The 18742-nt window shown below is 41.5% G+C and overlaps 1 protein-coding gene across 6 annotated transcripts in view; it reads left to right on the top strand.

Annotated features, from left to right (window-relative positions):
- Positions 1 to 719: 719 nt before the first annotated feature.
- Positions 720 to 18742, top strand: part of LOC129858252 (electron transfer flavoprotein-ubiquinone oxidoreductase, mitochondrial-like) — a 26875-nt gene continuing 8852 nt past the window's right edge. Inside the window, exons 1-12 of one of the 6 annotated variants that reach the window (XM_055927359.1) lie at positions 720 to 959; positions 1981 to 2133; positions 3598 to 3827; positions 6887 to 6968; positions 7105 to 7223; positions 7533 to 7610; positions 7803 to 7949; positions 8218 to 8358; positions 14805 to 14948; positions 15834 to 16002; positions 16668 to 16850; positions 17107 to 17328. In XM_055927359.1, the coding sequence (XP_055783334.1) occupies positions 914 to 959; positions 1981 to 2133; positions 3598 to 3827; positions 6887 to 6968; positions 7105 to 7223; positions 7533 to 7610; positions 7803 to 7949; positions 8218 to 8358; positions 14805 to 14948; positions 15834 to 16002; positions 16668 to 16850; positions 17107 to 17328 (1714 nt within the window). In that variant the 5' untranslated portion in view covers positions 720 to 913. Of the gene's footprint in view, positions 960 to 1980; positions 2918 to 3597; positions 3828 to 6886; positions 6969 to 7104; positions 7224 to 7532; positions 7611 to 7802; positions 7950 to 8217; positions 8359 to 14804; positions 14949 to 15833; positions 16003 to 16667; positions 16851 to 17106; positions 17329 to 18742 lie in introns of those variants that run through there. The other 5 variants (XM_055927365.1, XM_055927363.1, XM_055927362.1 and 2 more) reach the window with 5 other exon arrangements.

The following is an 18742-nucleotide window of genomic DNA, read 5'->3' as shown; positions in this document are numbered from 1 at the left end:
TCGGCCTCCGAACGCAAGGCACTGCAGAGGGTAGTGCAAACGGCCCAATACATCACTGGGGCCAAGCTTCCTGCCATCCAGGACCTCTATACCAGGCGGTGTCAGAGGAAGGCCTTAAAAATTGTCAAAGACTCCAGCCACCCTAGTCATAGATTGTTCTCTCTGCTACTACACGGCAAGCGGTACCGGAGCGCCAAGTCTAGGTCAAAGAGGCTTCAAAATAACTTCTGCCCCAAAGCCATAAGAGTCCTGAACATCTAGTCAAATGTCTACCCAGACTATTCACATTGCCCCCCCCCCAAACCACTGCCACTCTCTGTTGTCATCTATACATAGTAACTTTAATTAACTCCACCTACATGAACATACTACCTCAACTAGCCAGTACCCCTACACATTGACTCTGTACCGGCACCCCCCTGTATATATTGTTATTTTTTACTGCTCCTCTTTAATTACTTGTTACTTTTATATCTTATTCTTATCAGTCATTTTTTAAACTGCACTGTTGGTTAGGGGCTTGTAAGTAAGCATTTCACTGTAAGGTCTACTACACCTGTTGTATTCGGTGCATGTGACGAATAAAATTTGATTTGATTATGAAATGGATACTAATTACAGTGTACATGTCTCTGAGTCAATCCAGTCAGTGTGAGATCTACATTTACGCAGGTACCGCCTCTTTTCACTCACGTGAACGTGTCAGAACATTGCAGCTTCTGCGCAGTTACTGATCATCTCGACGGTATGTTATGTATGTGTTATGAGACGAATTTCATAAGGTGTCTCTGGAGGAGATTTGTGGTCCAATCAGACTTACACGAGCATTGGGGTGGCTGAGCTGCGACAGCACTTCGGCTGTACCCAAAGACTACCTTTGCTAACTGGTGAGCTAGCTAGTACTAGCTGACTAATGTTAATTCATACAATGTTTCCAGCTAGCAGATATTCAATTCAAGGTAAGTTAGCTATCTATGCACACGCGTGTCAATTTCCATGTTCTCTCTCTTGCCTTTTGACACATATTGGTCCCCCTAACTTGTCAATGATAGTTATGAAAACGACCTAGCTATAATTTGAGAGTGGCATGCACTAAGATTTTCATAATAAGATGGGTGACATTAGCTTTGTGAAATCTTTTAACGCTAACTAGTTAACGTTAGCTATCTCCACTCTGGCACTGTAGCTAACTAGCCAAACCAAATGTAGGGCAAAGTTGAAATCAGATATAGTGCACACGAACGACTGTCCTTGGGTCAGAATATTATTTTAGTACGTGTATAACAAAGATAAATTGCTACCTACGTTTCCTCTTACTTTGTGTGTTTTGAAACCACTCTTAGAATAATATAAATATATTAACTTTTGAAAGTAACTTGGCTGGCTAGCTAGCTAACTTTGTAGCTTGCTATAGTTCTTGCAACCAATAGAGGCCAAGTCTTTGAGTGCATGGATCCTCCAAAGATTGAGGGACAGTTTATGGCTTGATCAGAGGAAGGTGGTCAGGGAGATGATTGACGAAGAGTCTTGAGGATCATGTAGAGGGCTAGGACTTTTTTTTCTTCTTTCGTACTGATTTGTTACTACTATATGTGAAAACTTATCTGGCTGATATCAGTACTCTGCTGACAATCTCAGAAAAGAGAGTGCCTATTGACAAGTGCACATGCCCATATAAATATATCACAAGCTGCAAGGCAGAAGAATAGTGACACATTCAGTTGCAGTGTATTATACAGTTCTGCTGTATAGCACAATAAACACTCACATAATGACATCATGATAATTTGTTACTTCTCCTTCAGTTGTGTGATCCATCATAACCAGTGACATGAGTTGCCCAGGCCACCATGAGTGTACTTTTGACTATGCGATTGTTAGTACAGTGCATAAGATAACTTGTGTAAAGTAGGATCTATCTTAATCAGCTTCCTTGCCAGTCCCAGTCGGCACTGACCGGATCTGCCTTGTTCTTTGCAGCCCAGAGGTGTATAAGAGCGTTGAAAACAGTGAAAGCAGAACATGCACCTCCACAGCTTTACACATGGAGATGGAAATGCTCATCCGCAGTAACGCCTCGCATAACATCACACTACACAATCTGCCCCAGGGACAAAGACCCACGATGGGAAGGTACATAACATCACACTACACAATCTGCCCCAGGGACAAAGACCCACGATGGGAAGGTACATAACATCACACTACACAATCTGCCCCAGGGACAAAGACCCACGATGGGAAGGTACATAACATCACACTACACAATCTGCCCCAGGGACAAAGACCCACGATGGGAAGGTACATAACATCACACTACACAATCTGCCCCAGGGACAAAGACCCACGATGGGAAGGTACATAACATCACACTACACAATCTGCCCCAGGGACAAAGACCCACGATGGGAAGGTACATAACATCACACTACACAATCTGCCCCAGGGACAAAGACCCACGATGGGAAGGTACATAACATCACACTACACAATCTGCCCCAGGGACAAAGACCCACGATGGGAAGGTACATAACATCACACTACACAATCTGCCCCAGGGACAAAGACCCACGATGGGAAGGTACATAACATCACACTACACAATCTGCCCCAGGGACAAAGACCCACGATGGGAAGGTACATAACATCACACTACACAATCTGCCCCAGGGACAAAGACCCACGATGGGAAGGTACATAACATCACACTACACAATCTGCCCCAGGGACAAAGACCCACGATGGGAAGGTACATAACATCACACTACACAATCTGCCCCAGGGACAAAGACCCACGATGGGAAGGTACATAACATCACACTACACAATCTGCCCCAGGGACAAAGACCCACGATGGGAAGGTACATAACATCACACTACACAATCTGCCCCAGGGACAAAGACCCACGATGGGAAGGTACATAACATCACACTACACAATCTGCCCCAGGGACAAAGACCCACAATGGGAAGGTACATAACATCAGACTACACAATCTGCCCCAGGGACGAAGGTACATAACATCACACTGCACAATCTGCCCCAGGGACAAAGCCCTGCTACGTGAAGGTACATAACATCACATTACACAATCTGCCCCAGGGACAAAGACCTGCTATGGGGGTAATCCTCCTCATCTATGGTTCACCTCATCTATGGCACACAGTCTGAAATGGAATGTATTGCATTATGCAACACCCAAACACCTTTGTTTTTCTCACCTAATCTCATGTTAACTTTTAAATAATCTCATATGTGAGTGACTGGGCAATATATTAGGCTTATGTCTTCCTAAAACAAACATTTGTCCTTAAGTGTATACTATTTAAAGTTAAGTTATTGGAACTCTGATGTCAGCACTACACATTTCCACTTTTGATATTAGATAGTACTACATATTGCTATTCATTCCAGTTTGTTTTACAGAGGCTTGTGTAACCTTGCCCGAGTCCTGAAGACTTGTGTGAGCTCTCCCAAGCTAATGACTGTCGCTGTAGCTCAGTGGGCTAACACAGTCCTGTGCCGCTCAGACGACCCAAGTTCCAAACCCAATTGGTGACATACCTATTTGTGTGTGGTGTTTTGTCTATGGCCAGGTGTGGAGATGGAGCGGTTTGCCGACGAGGCTGATGTAGTGATAGTGGGCGGGGGTCCCGCAGGGCTGTCGGCAGCCATCCGGCTGAAGCAGCTGGCCAACGAGCAGGAGAAGGAGCTGCGTGTCTGCCTGGTGGAGAAGGCCTCTCAGATCGGCGCGCACACTCTCTCCGGGGCCTGCTTGGAGCCCAGCGCCCTCAACGAGCTCTTCCCAGACTGGAAGGAGAGAGGGGTATGTTAGTGTGCAGGGCTTAAGACTTTTTCCACTGGTGACACTTGCTACCAACTTTTTTAAGTTGATGGCACCAACACATAATTTGGTCGCACCAAGTCTTCAGGTATTCAATGCTCAATATTTTTTTATTTTATTTCACCTTTATTTAACCGGGTAGGGCAGTTGAGAACAAGTTCTCATTTACAACTGTGACCTGGCCAAGATAAAGCAAAGCAGTGCAACACAAACAACAAAACAGAGTTACACATGGAATAAGCAAACATACAGTCAATAATACAATAGAAAGGTCTATATACATTGTGTGCAAATGAGGTAAGATAAGGGAGTTAAGGCAATAAATAGGCCGTAGTGGTGAAATAATTACAATTTAGCAATTAAACACTGGAGTGATAGATGTGCAGAAGATGAATGTGCAAGTAGAGATACTGGGGTGCAAAGGATAAAAACAATAACACTATGGGGATGAGGTAGTTGGATGGGCTATTTACAGATGGGCTATGTACAAGTGCAGAGATCTGTGAGCTGTTCTGACAGCTGGTGGTTAAAGTTAGAGAGGGAGATAAGTGTTTCCAGCTTCAGAGATTTTTGTAGTTCGTTCCAGTCATTTGCAGCAGAGAACTGGAAGGAGAGGCGGCCAAAGGAGGAATTGGCTTTGGGGGTGACCAGAGAGATATACACTGCTCAAAAAAATAAAGGGAACACTTAAACAACACAATGTAACTCCAAGTCAATCACACTTCTGTGAAATCAAACTGTCCACTTAGGAAGCAACACTGATTGACAATAAATTTCACATGCTGTTGTGCAAATGGAATAGACAAAAGGTGGAAATTATAGGCAATTAGTAAGACGCCCCCAAAAAAGGAAAGGAAGGCCACATTTGTGGCCTGCTGGAGGTCATTTTGCAGGGCTCTGGCAGTGCACCTCCTTGCACAAAGGCGGAGGTAGCGGTCCTGCTGCTGGGTTGTTGCCCTCCTACGGCCTCCTCCACGTCTCCTGATGTACTGGCCTGTCTCCTGGTAGCGCCTCCATGTTCTGGACACTACGCTGACAGACACAGCAAACCTTTTTGCCACAGCTCGCATTGATGTGCCATCCTGGATGAACTGCACTACCTGAGCCACTTGTGTGGGTTGTAGACTCCGTCTCATGCTACCACTAGAGTGAAAGCACCGCCAGCATTCAAAAGTGACCAAAACATCAGCCAGGAAGCATAGGAACTGAGAAGTGGTCTGTGGTCACCACCTGCAGAACCATTCCTTTTTTGGGGGTGTCTTACTAATTGCCTATAATTTCCACCTTTTGTCTATTCCATTTGCACAACAGCTTGTTAAATTGATTGTCAATCAGTGTTGCTTCCTAAGTGGACAGTTTGATTTCACAGAAGTGTGATTGACTTGGAGTTACATTGTGTTGTTTAAGTGTTCCCTTTATTTTTTTGAGCAGTGTATATGCTGGAGCGTGTGCTACAGGTGGGTGCTGCTATGGTGACCAGCGAGCTGAGATAAGGGGGGACTTTACCTAGCAGGGTCTTGTAGATGACCTGGAGCCAGTATGTTTGGCAACGAGTATGAAGCGAGGGCCAGCCAATGAGAGCGTACAGGTCGCAGTGGTGGGTAGTATCTGGGGCTTTGGTGACAAAACGGATGGTACTGTGATAGACTACATCCAATTTATTGAGTAGGGTATTGGAGGCTATTTTGTAAATGACATCGCCGAAGTCGAGGATCGGTAGGATGATCAGTTTTACGAGTGTATGTCTGGCAGCGTGAGTGAAGGATGCTTTGTTGCGAAATAGGAAGCCAATTCTAGATTTGACTTTGGATTGGAGATGTTTGATGTGAGTCTGGAAGGAGAGTTTACAGTCTAACCAGACATCTAGGTATTTGTAGTTGTCCACATATTCTAAGTCAGAACCGTCCAGAGTAGTGATGCTGGACGGGCGGGCAGGTGCAGGCAGCGATCAGTTGAAGAGCATGCATTTCGTTTTACTTGTATTTAAGAGCAGTTGGAGGCCACGGAAGGAGAGTTGTATGGCATTGAAGCTCGTCTGGAGGTTAAAAATCAGTGTCCAAAGAAGGGCCAGAAGTATACAAAATGGTGTCGTCTGCGTAGAGTTGGATCAGAGACTCACCAGCAGCAAGAGCGACATCATTGATGTATACAGAGAAGAGAGTCGGCCCAAGAATTGAACCTTGTGGCACCCTCATAGAGACTGCCAGAGGCTCGGACAACAGGCCCTTTGATTTGACACACTGAAGTCTATCAGAGAAGTAGTTGGTGAACCAGGCGAGGCAATCATTTGAGAAACCAATGCTATTGAGCCTGCCGATGAGGATGTGGTGATTGACAGAGTCGAAAGCCTTGGCCAGGTCGATGAATACGGCTGCACAGTATTGTTTCTTATCGATGGCGGTTAAGATATCGTTTAGGACCTTGAGCGTGGCTAAGGTGCACCCATGACCAGCTCTGAAACCAGATTGCATAGCTGATAGCTGAGGTGGGATTCAAAATGGTCGGTAATCTGTTTGTTGACTTGGCTTTCAAAGACGTTGGAAAGGCAGGGTAGGATAGAATGGATGCTTACTTACAAGCCCTTAACCAACAATGCAGTTCAAGAAATAGATTTAAGAAAATATTTACTAAAGAAACTAAAGTAAAAAATAAAATTGGAGGCTGCTTCAGTCGGTCTGTTGGAAATGTTACAATATTACAATGTCATTCAGAGGAAAGAAGCATCTTCTCACTGAGTTTACCCTGCAGTAGTTTCTTTCCACTGAGAGAGATTAAAATGAAATTGTCCACATCTCTGCTCTTTATTATTAGAAAGGCTGTGAGGGATATGCAGCATATGCTCAATTCACAGACATCTTGTGTTAGACGAATACACACAGGATATGGACCTGGCATTTTCTTGGTCTTTTTTTTTCATTCTTAGACAACTATGACAGTGCATCACAGTCCCAGACAACACTGTGATACTTCCCACTGGAATGTCTTCAAGCAACACAGGCTAAAGATAAAGTGCTAATCCTATTTTTGTACTCTTCCCTTAGGCACCCTTGAACACACCAGTGACAGAGGATGTGTTTAGCCTTCTAACCAAGAAATACAGAATCCCCGTCCCAATGTTGCCAGGTAAGTCACATGCATGTTTACATGAAATGACACCTCTAGCTTGTCACCTGTAAGCTCTGTTATAAACATACAGAAATTATGGTATTAGCCTTGAATGTTCAGTCTGTTTCTGTGCAATTGTTTGATTTTCCTATAGGTCTGCCCATGAACAATCATGGGAACTACATTGTGCGGCTGGGCCACTTTGTGCGTTGGTTGGGAGAGCAGGCTGAGGAGCTGGGAGTGGAGATTTACCCCGGCTACGCTGCTGCTGAGGTGAGCCCTGCCCACTCTACCTCTCTCACATTTTAAGAAAACACAGGCCATCTTACTAATGTAGGGGTGACAATTACTGTTGACAAGCTACATTGATCTTTTCTCGAATGTCAGATTTTTCTCTGTAAACATTTACATAATTGGATGCCGTTGTCCAAATATAGGCCGTGATATTTTGAGTCGTTTTCATGCCTGAGATCGATAACTGATTTCACTGCGATGTGTTGACTGGACATGACTGGCTTTCATTGATCGTGTTCGCTTGTATTCTACTTTCAAAAGTGTTACATTTCTGATTGTGTTTTTTAGGTTTTATTTCATGATGATGGAAGTGTGAAAGGAATTGCCACCAATGACGTGGGTATCGCGAAGGATGGTTCGCCAAAGGTAAACTTCAGTACAGTCACTTATTCACCAATGTGAAGCATACAGTATGACTTTGGAAGTTTAGAGTTGGACTGTAAAAGTGGCAAGTTTGATTAAAAACAAGGAAGAATCAGCACTGAATAGAGTATTTATGACAAGTAGCCTCATCCCTGGTGTATCAGAATAACATGCTCCTCTACATTGCCTCTGCAGGACGTGTTTGAGAGGGGGATGGAACTCCATGCTAAAGTGACACTGTTCGGAGAGGGCTGCCATGGCCACTTGGCCAAGCAGCTCTACAGGCAGTTCAACCTTAGGGAGAACTGTGAACCACAGACCTACGCCATTGGCCTAAAAGAGGTAACTCCCCCTGCCCCCTCAAATCCCAAAGTGTCTTTGTATTTGGGCAGAATTAAACAAATACTCTATACTTGGTCTTCTGTTTTCAACCAGTCATCCATTACAGATTGAAAGGGTCTGTTCCTTTATTATAATTTGTAGTAGCTATTATTTCTAAATGGATCCAAATTAGAATGGCATATTGATTACATTTTACATTGGAGTCATTTAGCAGATGCTTTTATGCAGAACGACTTCCATGAATGGTGTTATTTCTCTGTTTGACCAGGTGTGGCTGATTGATGAGAAGAAGTGGAGACCGGGCAGAGTGGAGCATTCAGTGGGCTGGCCGCTGAACAGGAACACGTACGGCGGCTCCTTCCTCTACCACCTGAACGAGGGCGAGCCACTGGTGGCCTTGGGCTTTGTGGTGAGTCCCTGTTATGGTGGCCATTTTGGCTTCTTGATGCCATTTAATGGCAACAGTCAAACTACTAGACATGCTAACACTTTCAAACGGTCTGAACTCTAAATGAAGTAACCTTTTTACCACTGAGGTCAGTGTATGTCAATGTAGTATACCTCTACCAATTATCTTATTGGCCTTTTTAAGGAGATGTTTGTCAGCTCATCATGTGAATCTTAATTAGGCCTAAAATAACAACTTAGGGCTGTTACGGTGACCGTATTCCCACCACACCGGCAGTCATGAGACATGACCGCAGTCAAATTCCACGTGACCGCTGAGTTACGGTAATCTCCTTTTATGCACTCTGGACATGCGTTGGTATGGTACCCAACTCGCTAACCATCAAGTTGCTAATGGTCTGTTACTCAGCGCTCTATTGTCCCTCTAATCCCTCTGACTTTGTCTTTGATATGAATACCTAAATTCATATCAAACACATAATCAAAACAGTATCATGGTTTTAAAACCCACCGTTAGGCTACATTGTTTGACCGCACTGTGATCGATTCATTTGAAGAAAGCTGTTCAACAGCAGGTTGAAACTGAGTGGAAAACATGGTCGTTGAGGATGTTGTATCAAAGCCAAACACAACGAAAAGGACAGTGCTTTCTAAGGGGACGATTATTTCAAAGCGTTTAATACGTAGCATGTAGACCATTAGCTTATGCAGACGCATAGGCCTATACAGTGCCTTCAGAAAGCATTCACAATTTATATAAATCAGAATTAAACAACAGTTGGACGGATCCTATATCCTTCTTAGACTCAACAACTCTGAAGCAACTATCAGCAAACCAAAAATAATTACTAAAAACAGAGATCACCCAAGAGTAAATATTAGATACTGTTAAACATTCACACGGAGAAAAGCACCAGGAATGGATTGCTTTCCCATGGAATTCTATTCAACATTTTGGGACAAAGTAGCCCCCCCTCTATTTACACAAATGACAACACACATCATTCAATTCAGTGCTTCCTAGTTCCATGTATCAAATAGTTATTTCGGTTATATTAAAACCAGGAAAATCTGTAGTCACCTGCTGATTTATAGACCCCTAAGTTTAATAAATTGTGACAAATAATAACAAAGCTCATAATCAATAGAATGGCAAAAGTCTTACCAGACTTGACACATATCAATCAAACAGAGTTTATTAAAAATTGACACTTACAAACAAATACAAGAACAAGTTTAATACAATATGCAAAAAAACAAGATATAGATTGATCAATAATGGCTTTTCATGGCAAAAAGGCGTTCATCTTGAATGGCCTTTTCCAGTCAACTTCGGAAGCTTTCAACTTTCCAGCTGAAATAATACATTTTAATAAAAATATTGTACTGACCAATGTAGATTAGTTTAAAATACATGCAACTTACATATCCAAAAGATTTCAAATCAAAATGTTGTGGTATCAGAGCAACCTTGAGGGAATTGTATTTGAGTCAAAGGATGTTCATGTAATAGGGAAGATATGCAAAACCTTGCAGAGAGCACATCCAACAAAAAATCTCTTAGAAAAAATATATAAACTATTGGAACCAAGACTTGGAGGAAAGTTGGAGCATAACTAATGAAATTACAGTTAATGAAAATGTACTCTTAATCCAGTATAAACCTAATGTATAGAATTGATTATACAAGAGACAAAATTCACAAATTCTACAGCACAATGGCAGAGTCATGACTTAAGTGTAAAACTAATAATGACTCAATAACCCATGCTTTCTGGGAATGTTATAAAGTCTGGAACTTGTGGGTGGAGCTAGAAAGCTGTCTGTCATAGGTATTACAATGTAAACTTACTTTAATCCGTCTGTCTGCATATTTGAAGACATGAGATGCCCAATGGGCTGGATGATTCTTCTCATTACTTATCTTGAAAAAATGTATACTAAAAACTTGGAAGTCAATCAATCCGCCATCATTGAGACACAATGGAAAAATCTAATTACTTATTATTGAAATAGCATGGGCGACCATACAATTTTAAGGCCAAGTGGCAAACAATAATTCAGACACTAGAGATGGAGATCTGGGCAGATTATATGTAGTCTGATGATGACATGTATGTAGTCTGTTTGTTTCTGTAAGTTTGGAGTAAAGAAAAGGGGAGGGGTATTATACAAAATAATAAAGTATTCGCATCCCTTGACTTTTTCCACATTTTGTTGTGTCCCTTTGAGCATGGTAAAGTTATTAATTACACTTTGGATGGTATATCAATACAACAGTCACTACTCAGTTGCCGGAGATGAAGGAAACCACTCAGGGATTTCACCACGAGGCCAATAGTGACTTTATAACAGTTACAGAATTGAATGGCTGTGAGAACTGAGGATGGATCAACAACATTGTAGTTATTCCACAATACTAACCTAATTTGAAAACTTGGTTTTGTATTTGGTATTTTATTAGGATCCCCATTAGCTGTTGCAAAACCAGCAGCTACTCTTCGTGGTGTTCACACAAAACATGAAACACAATACAGATTGCCATATAATACAGAACATCAGTAGACAAGAACAGGTCAAGGACAGAACTACTTACATTTCAGTTTGCTTTCCCACAGACACGGGAGACAAATTCACCTTTCAGCAGGACAATAACTTAAATAGGTCTGACCCCATTTAGTCGACTGGTCGAGATTTCTTTAGTCGAGCAGTAGCAAATAAAAAATAAACAAAGAAATCGTGGTGTACAAGAAACCTGTCTGATTCGTGCCTATTTGAGTGGACTGATCCATTGTGGAGGCCGTGGGGGTGGCACAGTCCATCAGTCTAAGACGTGCTACTAAAATTGTATATGGTTATATTATTACACGGTATTATACATGTTATAACATGCGCTTTCTCCCACATTGCATAGTGGTTCTAAAACCCATCAGTGCACTGTTAAATTGGCGCCTTTTCCTAGACCATGTTGCTATGTGCATAATAACAAAGTTAACCAGCATATTGGTGTTGAAAACAATGCAGTGGAGGCAGCAGCAGCGTTAGGGGACGAGAAAACAGCCCTGGCCTTAATTGTCTAAGAAAGTTGGAGAGGAAACCCCAACTTAATTTGATCTATAATCAATAGCCTAACTGTTAAATAAATCATCCACATACATCTTTAGAAATTAGACAGATCCTGCTTCTGTTGCCTGTTGAGTGTTTGTTTAATAGCCTACTGATTCCGTGAGCACCAAGCCTCCCGCAACAAATTCGTCTGTTTTTAATCTTTGCTATGCTGTAATAAAGGCTTTACACTTTTTTTGTTAGACCAGCCTCTCTGGTATTACTTATAATTTATTTAGTGTTTACACTGTTCCAAATTGTCTAAAATTATATTTATTATAATAATAACCCTTTTTCATTGAGCTACTTATTGTTATTATTATAATCATTATAAGTATTATCATTAGTAGGCTTAGTATAGCGGTGTTGTATAACCACCATCTAGCTGTAGGCCTAAGAGTGCGTACTGTTTAGTCTTAATACCGTAGCGTACTCTGGCTTATATTTCAATACATATAGGCCACTGTATCAATCAATAATGTGTTTGTTCATGTCATCACACAGTAAACGGGTCATTTATGATGTGAAATGCAAACAAGCATTTGTTTTAAAATAAAATAACAAAGCGACCATTGAATAATTAGCATAAACAATAAATAGGCCTAACCCGAATGAATACAACAGTTTTTAGTCTTTGCTGTGATAAAGGCTTTACAGTTTTTTGCAACAGACTCTCTGATACGCTTATAATTTAATTAGTGTTTACATTGTTCCAAACGGTCAGAAAAATTATATTGTAATCTAACAGCACCTTTCTCTTGATCTCCAGTATTTTCCACAACTAATCAATTTTATTCTACACATCTGACTTCCCCTTTACCTCCTGAGCAACCAGTAAACATTCCCCCATTTCGAGTTTATTTGTCACATCCTCTGCATCCATATTGCAGTTACATGTGTTATAACCTATTTATTAATGTGATTATGATTAGCTATAGGTCAGGCCCTATTGGTCACGTACATGTGATGTTACATGTCACATAAAGAGAGCATGGGTTGAGGGAATAGGGAATGTTTTTTTTCGAAACAATTGAGTGATTTCGGTAAACAACCTTTCAGTCAAATGGCTGTAACTATGTTGCAGCTTCAGCAACACGGAAGGTGCGATACACTGTTGATGTTCTGTGGTAGTTGCTGCAGCAGGGAGGAGAGCAAGACAACGGGTGTTTGTCACACTGTCACTAGCTGTCTTTTTTTACACGTCACAGCAAGTCTGAGCCAGGCCCGGCACAATCAAATCAGTTGCGGTTGGAATCCCTCTAGTCATTTGTGTGTCTTAATTATTTAATCAAACAGTTCGCTTAAGGCATCAGACAAGCTCAGTGCGTATAGTTGATTTGTTTAAAACACACAGGATGTATCTAATATGTGGAAAAATACGTGGGAAAATGTCAGCCAATTGATTGGTCGAAAGAACAGACAACTTAAAAATAAAAATAAAGTTTAATTATTATTTTTATTGAATATCCAAAAACATACAATATACTTGCAGTGAAGCCGCTCAACAACTACACCACACCAGTCATCCAACAGACTCCCATTCAGAGCGACACAACGAAGCATCCAGGGTCAACGCCCTGCTCAAGGGCACGTCGACAGATCTCCCACATTCTTGGTTGACCAAGATTATAATTTTTTGGGGGGACAGCCCTAAACCTAAAATACAAGGCCAAATACAGTATACACTAGAGTTGCTTATCAAGAAGAATGTTATGGCAATTCTTGAAAATGGCTGTCTATCAATAATCAACAACCAACTTGACAGAGCTTGAAGAATTTTTTAAAGAATAATGTGCAAATATTGTACAATCCAGGTGTGCAAAGCTCTTAGACTTACCCAGGAAGACTCACAGCGGTAATCGCTGTCTAAAAAAAACTTGAATTAAAATAATGATTTTGCTGTTATACGGTAGCGTAGTAGCCTATCGCATGTTACGCAAAAACATACAAAATATAAACAGATTTAAGATGTCTTTGGCACATAATTGGTGTAGCCTAATAGACACTCTTTTTAAAATTATTATTATTTTCTTTACAAATTCTAGTAATCACATTTGAGTGTGGACTGTAATAGTATATGTTCTGGATGGACTACGGTAGTTATCTTATGTTACGCTCCAAACGTTCTATGCATGAGTCTGGGAGAGAATATATACTGTAGGCCTAGGAGATGCTGTTGGTTCATTTATTGTGCAGGGTGGCTTACAGAGTTAGCCTACGTGTTGAATAGCCTAGTAATAATATATTTTCATAATTAATAGGCTGACACATTTACGTTTAGCTACAGAATATCTCCATCTCTCCTTCATTCCTTTCTCCTTCATTCCTTTTTTAAACGCGCAGAAAGAGGGGCTGTCAACAGTTTAATGAAATGTTTCATTGTGAAAACGTGTTACTATTGATGTTTCTGAACATATTTCACTTGGTTACCTGGCATGATTAAAAAACTAACCGTGGGAAAGCGGCCTCCATTTGCTATTCGGGTGCATAAGGATGTATTTTGGCCCCTGCACCTGTTCCTGTCCATTTGATAATGGGCCATTCTAAATCGAAACTAATTTTACATGTAAGTAAAGACAAAATTACATTGAGAATAGTCTGGAGGGTGAAAATATGATCACTTGATGAGAGAACAGCATGTGCAACCTGAGGCAAGGAACAGGGGGCAAGCTTTTTTGCGACTTTCTTAAATCATCAATAGCCTATAGTCGCACCATGCAGCCCATATGTTTTGATTTCTAAGACATTCTAAGGTTTGTATAATTCACAAATAAAGTTGCTAAATAACTCTAAATCTAGCGTATAGGAACTGTTTAAAGTTATCACTCTTACGCTCAACATAGCCACTTTATATGCATACTCTATTTTATTCAGCTAGGTTCAATTATATTATTCTTACTATAATATAAAATAATTGCAGGAGACTTCTAAGCGTATCTTGTCTGCTAAATTAACAAGCCTATGGCATGGCGCATAACCAGATACCATACAGCAGACACTCAAATTCTGTTCTTCTAAAATACATTTTCTTCATATAATGTTTCTTTGGAACTGCCTAAAATAAATATTGGATTTATTGTGATGGTGTATATTAAATGGATTTATTAGCCTTTTTTTTATGTGGATGTTCCAAAGGCGTGCATCAGTGGCATGTTTGCGTTGAGGCCTGGAGATGCTAAATGTGTTTATGTTAATTAACGGTCAATTACCGTGAGACTGGCATAACCGTCTGTCAAAATGTCATGACCACCACAGCCCTACTTGAGATGTGTATAGCTAAAACTTTTATGTAGATCATACATTGAGGTCAAAAACGAATGTTGTGTATTACACCACTCCCAGGTTGGGCTTGACTACACCAACCCGTACCTCAGCCCTTTCAGAGAGTTCCAGCGATGGAAGCACCACCCCTTCATTGCCAAGACCCTGGAGGGAGGGAACAGAATCGCTTACGGAGCCAGGGCGCTCAATGAGGGAGGCTATCAGGTGTGTGTGTCATGTGTATATTATTTATGAACTTCTCAAAGGTGTGTGAGTGTGTTGCTCTGTGCATGCTTCAGTGACGATAGCTGTTTCCATTAACTTGTCCAGTTTTTTTTTAGAGTTTGCATAGAAAGTAGATGTGACAATTGCCTGCTACGGTGCGTTTCCATTGGACTGTCTTGTGTCAATAAAAGCAGCTGGACTTAATGATGTAATGAAGTCGCAAAAAAAAAAATGTGTTTCCATTATTCATTTAGATGTTGTGCATTAATAAATCGGGGACAGCCTATATGCCCTCTTACCTATATGTCTCAGGTATAGACCCTAAAGCCAGCATGGATAGAATGCAAGAATTAACTAATATCATCCATATTCTAATAATTCTCATGTGCCAACTTGCACTCCTTCAGATCTGAAATAATTGGATGGCAAAACTTGCCAGCCAACCAGAAATGCAAGGTGAAGCAATACAGGCATTCTCGAAAGTCAGGACAATCCTTATCCTGCAAATAAACACTTTATAGTTGAAAAATGTGATTTTAGCAAGCAGTAGCATCTACAATTCAATGTGGAGTGGAGCTTTATGGTTACGTGATGACATCATGTGCCCCACGTACCTTGAAATTATTAATCAGTCATCAGTTTCCATTATAAAGAAAGTTTCACAAAAGAAAAATCCATCCCTGTCAAACAGATAAATGTTTTTTGATTTTTTAAAAACATTTTAGCGACATTGCTTGTGTTTAATAAACCTGGGTCAATGGAAACCTGGCTACTGTGTGTCTTGGCAGCAAAAATGGGAAATGCATCAATCTGGGGTCAGATTTTCCACTGGTTCTGAGGTTACATTCAAGATTATAATCTTTACCTGTCTGTTCTTCCATCCAGTGCCTACCTAAAGTGACATTCCCTGGGGGTATGCTTATCGGATGCAGTCCGGGCTTCATGAACGTACCAAAGATTAAAGGCACCCACACGGCCATGAAGAGTGGCATGCTGGCCGCAGAGGCCATCTTCCCCAAAGTCACAGCCAAGGACCTAGCATCTGAAACTGCAGGTAACCTAACTGCTGGGGGGGGGGGGGGGGGGGGGGTCTTAGAGCAAAATGGAGAAGACCATTGTGAGAGTCTCATTTCCATGGTGATCATATTATTTTCTAGGCCAAACCAGTTGGACTCCACAAACGTTTTTGTGAGAAGACCGATTTTCGGGATATCTCCTGGTCTGACAAACACCACTGTAGCTCAGCCACCTTCCACCTCAGCGGCGGAAGGCCCACATAAGCAGATGCGGTGGATTAAGATGCAGCCCATACCAAAAAAAAAACATATCTAGCTTAAACAGCCAGATTTTGATGGGGATTTTTTTATTGTGGTAATTAGACTGACGCACGGGGACTCTTAAGGATTAAGCCTGACCAAAACTCTTTCCTTCCAGATTAAATGCACACACACACCTCTGGTTACTTGAGGTGAAACCTGAGGCACATTTCAACACAATAAAATATGCACTCAATACACTATTAAAGAGTGTAATTTGTTGAAGAGACTCTTATCACTAAAGCCAATAGGAGAACATTGATGTTAATTGCTTCTTTCCAGTTTCATTTTTGTATGTACATGAATGGAGTTTTTACACAAAGTAAATGAGCAGTTTAATTTGTGGGTGATATTCTAACATCTTCTGCTTTACAATGAGTTATTATTATCTGATGTCCTCCAGGACTTCATGTACCTGAATATGAGGACAATTTAAAGAAGTCTTGGATCTGGAAAGAGCTGTACTCAGTAAGGAACATCAGGCCCTCGTTCCACAACTACTTTGGGCTGTACGGGGGCATGGTCTACACCGGTGTCTTCTATTGGATACTCAGAGGGAAGGAGCCATGGACACTGAAACATGCAGGTACAACATATTGAGGTTGTTTTGTATGATACGTTCATCAGATGGTTATATAGCAACTCTTTAAATGTGAGAAAAAGTAAGAACAACAAGTAGCCCTCTCCTGGATGCTAGTCTTTCTGTTTAAGCCAAGTTGTCTTCGGACAAGGCAACAGCAAAATCATGCTCAGGCTGAGTGTATTGCCTCAGGGAACAAACCAAGGTTATTTTATCTGGTCTGCCCTGTAAGGTTTGATAACTTCCAACTCTTTTACCCTAGGCCTGGACTCGGCCCAGCTGAAACCGGCTAAGGAGTGCACGGCCATCGAGTACCCCAAGCCCGACGGCAAGCTGAGCTTCGACCTGCTCTCCTCGGTGGCTCTGAGTGGCACCAACCACGAGGGGGACCAGCCCCCCCACCTCACCCTGAAGGATGACAGCATCCCCGTGACCAACAACCTGGCCATCTATGATGGGCCTGAGCAGCGCTTCTGTCCAGCAGGTACCACTGATGCACAATTACACATCCATCCTTCGCCCATACACCATAGGAACATCACTTAGATCTTAAAGGGTTGGATAGAATTGAGCAATATGTTAAGGGTTGTGTTCCAGGTTGCAGTAGTGTAAAAAGACTTCAAAGTACTACTTAAGTTTTTTGGGGTGTCTGTACTTTACTATTTATATTTTTGGCAACTTTTACTTCACTACATTCCTGAAGAAAATATTGTACTTTTTACTCCATACATTTTCCCTGACACCCAAAAGAACTCTACAATTTGAATGCTTAGCAGAACAGGAAAATTGTAAAATTCATGCACTTATCAAGAGAACACGTGGTTATCCCTACTGCCTTATGTTCTGGCAGACTCAATAAACACACATACATCTTTTGTAAATAGTGTTGGAGTGTGACCCTGGTTATCCATGCATTTTAAAAACAAGAAAATCGTGCCGTCTGGTTTGCTTAATATAAGGAATTTGAAATTATTTATACTTTTACTTTTGATACGTAAGTATATTTTCGCAATTAAATGTACTTTTCATATTTAAGTATATTTAAAACCAAATACTTTCAGACTTTTACTCGAGTAGTATTTTACTGGGTGACTTTTACTTCAGTAACTTTCTATTAAGGTATCTATACTTTTACTCAAGTATGAGAATTGGGTACTTTTTCCACCTCTGCCAGGTTGTCTTCTACTGCAGTCGTGCTTCGCATCCCTGAAGATTGCTGTGCAATATTACTGTAGTGCCTCCAGGCGTTTTGAGATACAAATGAGTGGATTTGGCTATTTCAGTCACACCCGTTGCTGACAGATGTATATGACAGGTGTATAGAATCAAGCACACAGCCATGCAATCTACATAGACAAACATTGGCGTAGAATGGCCTTACTGAAGAGCTCAGTGACTTTCAATGTGGGACAGTTGTAGGATGCCACCTTTCCAACAAGTTTGTTTGTCAAATTTCTGCCCTGCTAGAGCTGCCCCGGTCAACTGTAAGTGATGTTATTGTGAAGTGGAAACGTCCAGGAGCAACAACGGCTCAGCCGTGAAGTGGTAGGCCACACAAACTCACTGAACAGGACCACCAAGTGCTGAAGCGCGTAAAAATCGTCTGTCTGCGGTTGCAACACTCCCTACCGAGTTCGTTGGGAGCTTCATAAAATTGATTTCCATGGCCGAGCAGCCGCACGCAAGCCTAAGATCACCATGCGCAATGCCAAGCGTCGGCTGGAGGGGTGTAAAGCTCGCTGCCATTGAACTCTGGGGCAGTGGAAACGCGTTCTCTGGAGTGATGAATCACGCTTCACCATCTGGCAGTCTGACGGACAAATCTGAGTTTGGTGGACGCCAGGAGAACGCTACCTGCCCTAATACATAGTGCCAACTGTAAAGTTTGGTGGAGGAGG

The sequence above is a fragment of the Salvelinus fontinalis genome, chromosome 6 (genome assembly GCF_029448725.1).
Source record: "Salvelinus fontinalis isolate EN_2023a chromosome 6, ASM2944872v1, whole genome shotgun sequence".
In the NCBI taxonomy this organism is placed as follows: domain Eukaryota; kingdom Metazoa; phylum Chordata; class Actinopteri; order Salmoniformes; family Salmonidae; genus Salvelinus; species Salvelinus fontinalis.
Note: the sequence above shows the minus strand (reverse complement) of the source record. Positions and strands in the feature narration are given on the sequence as shown.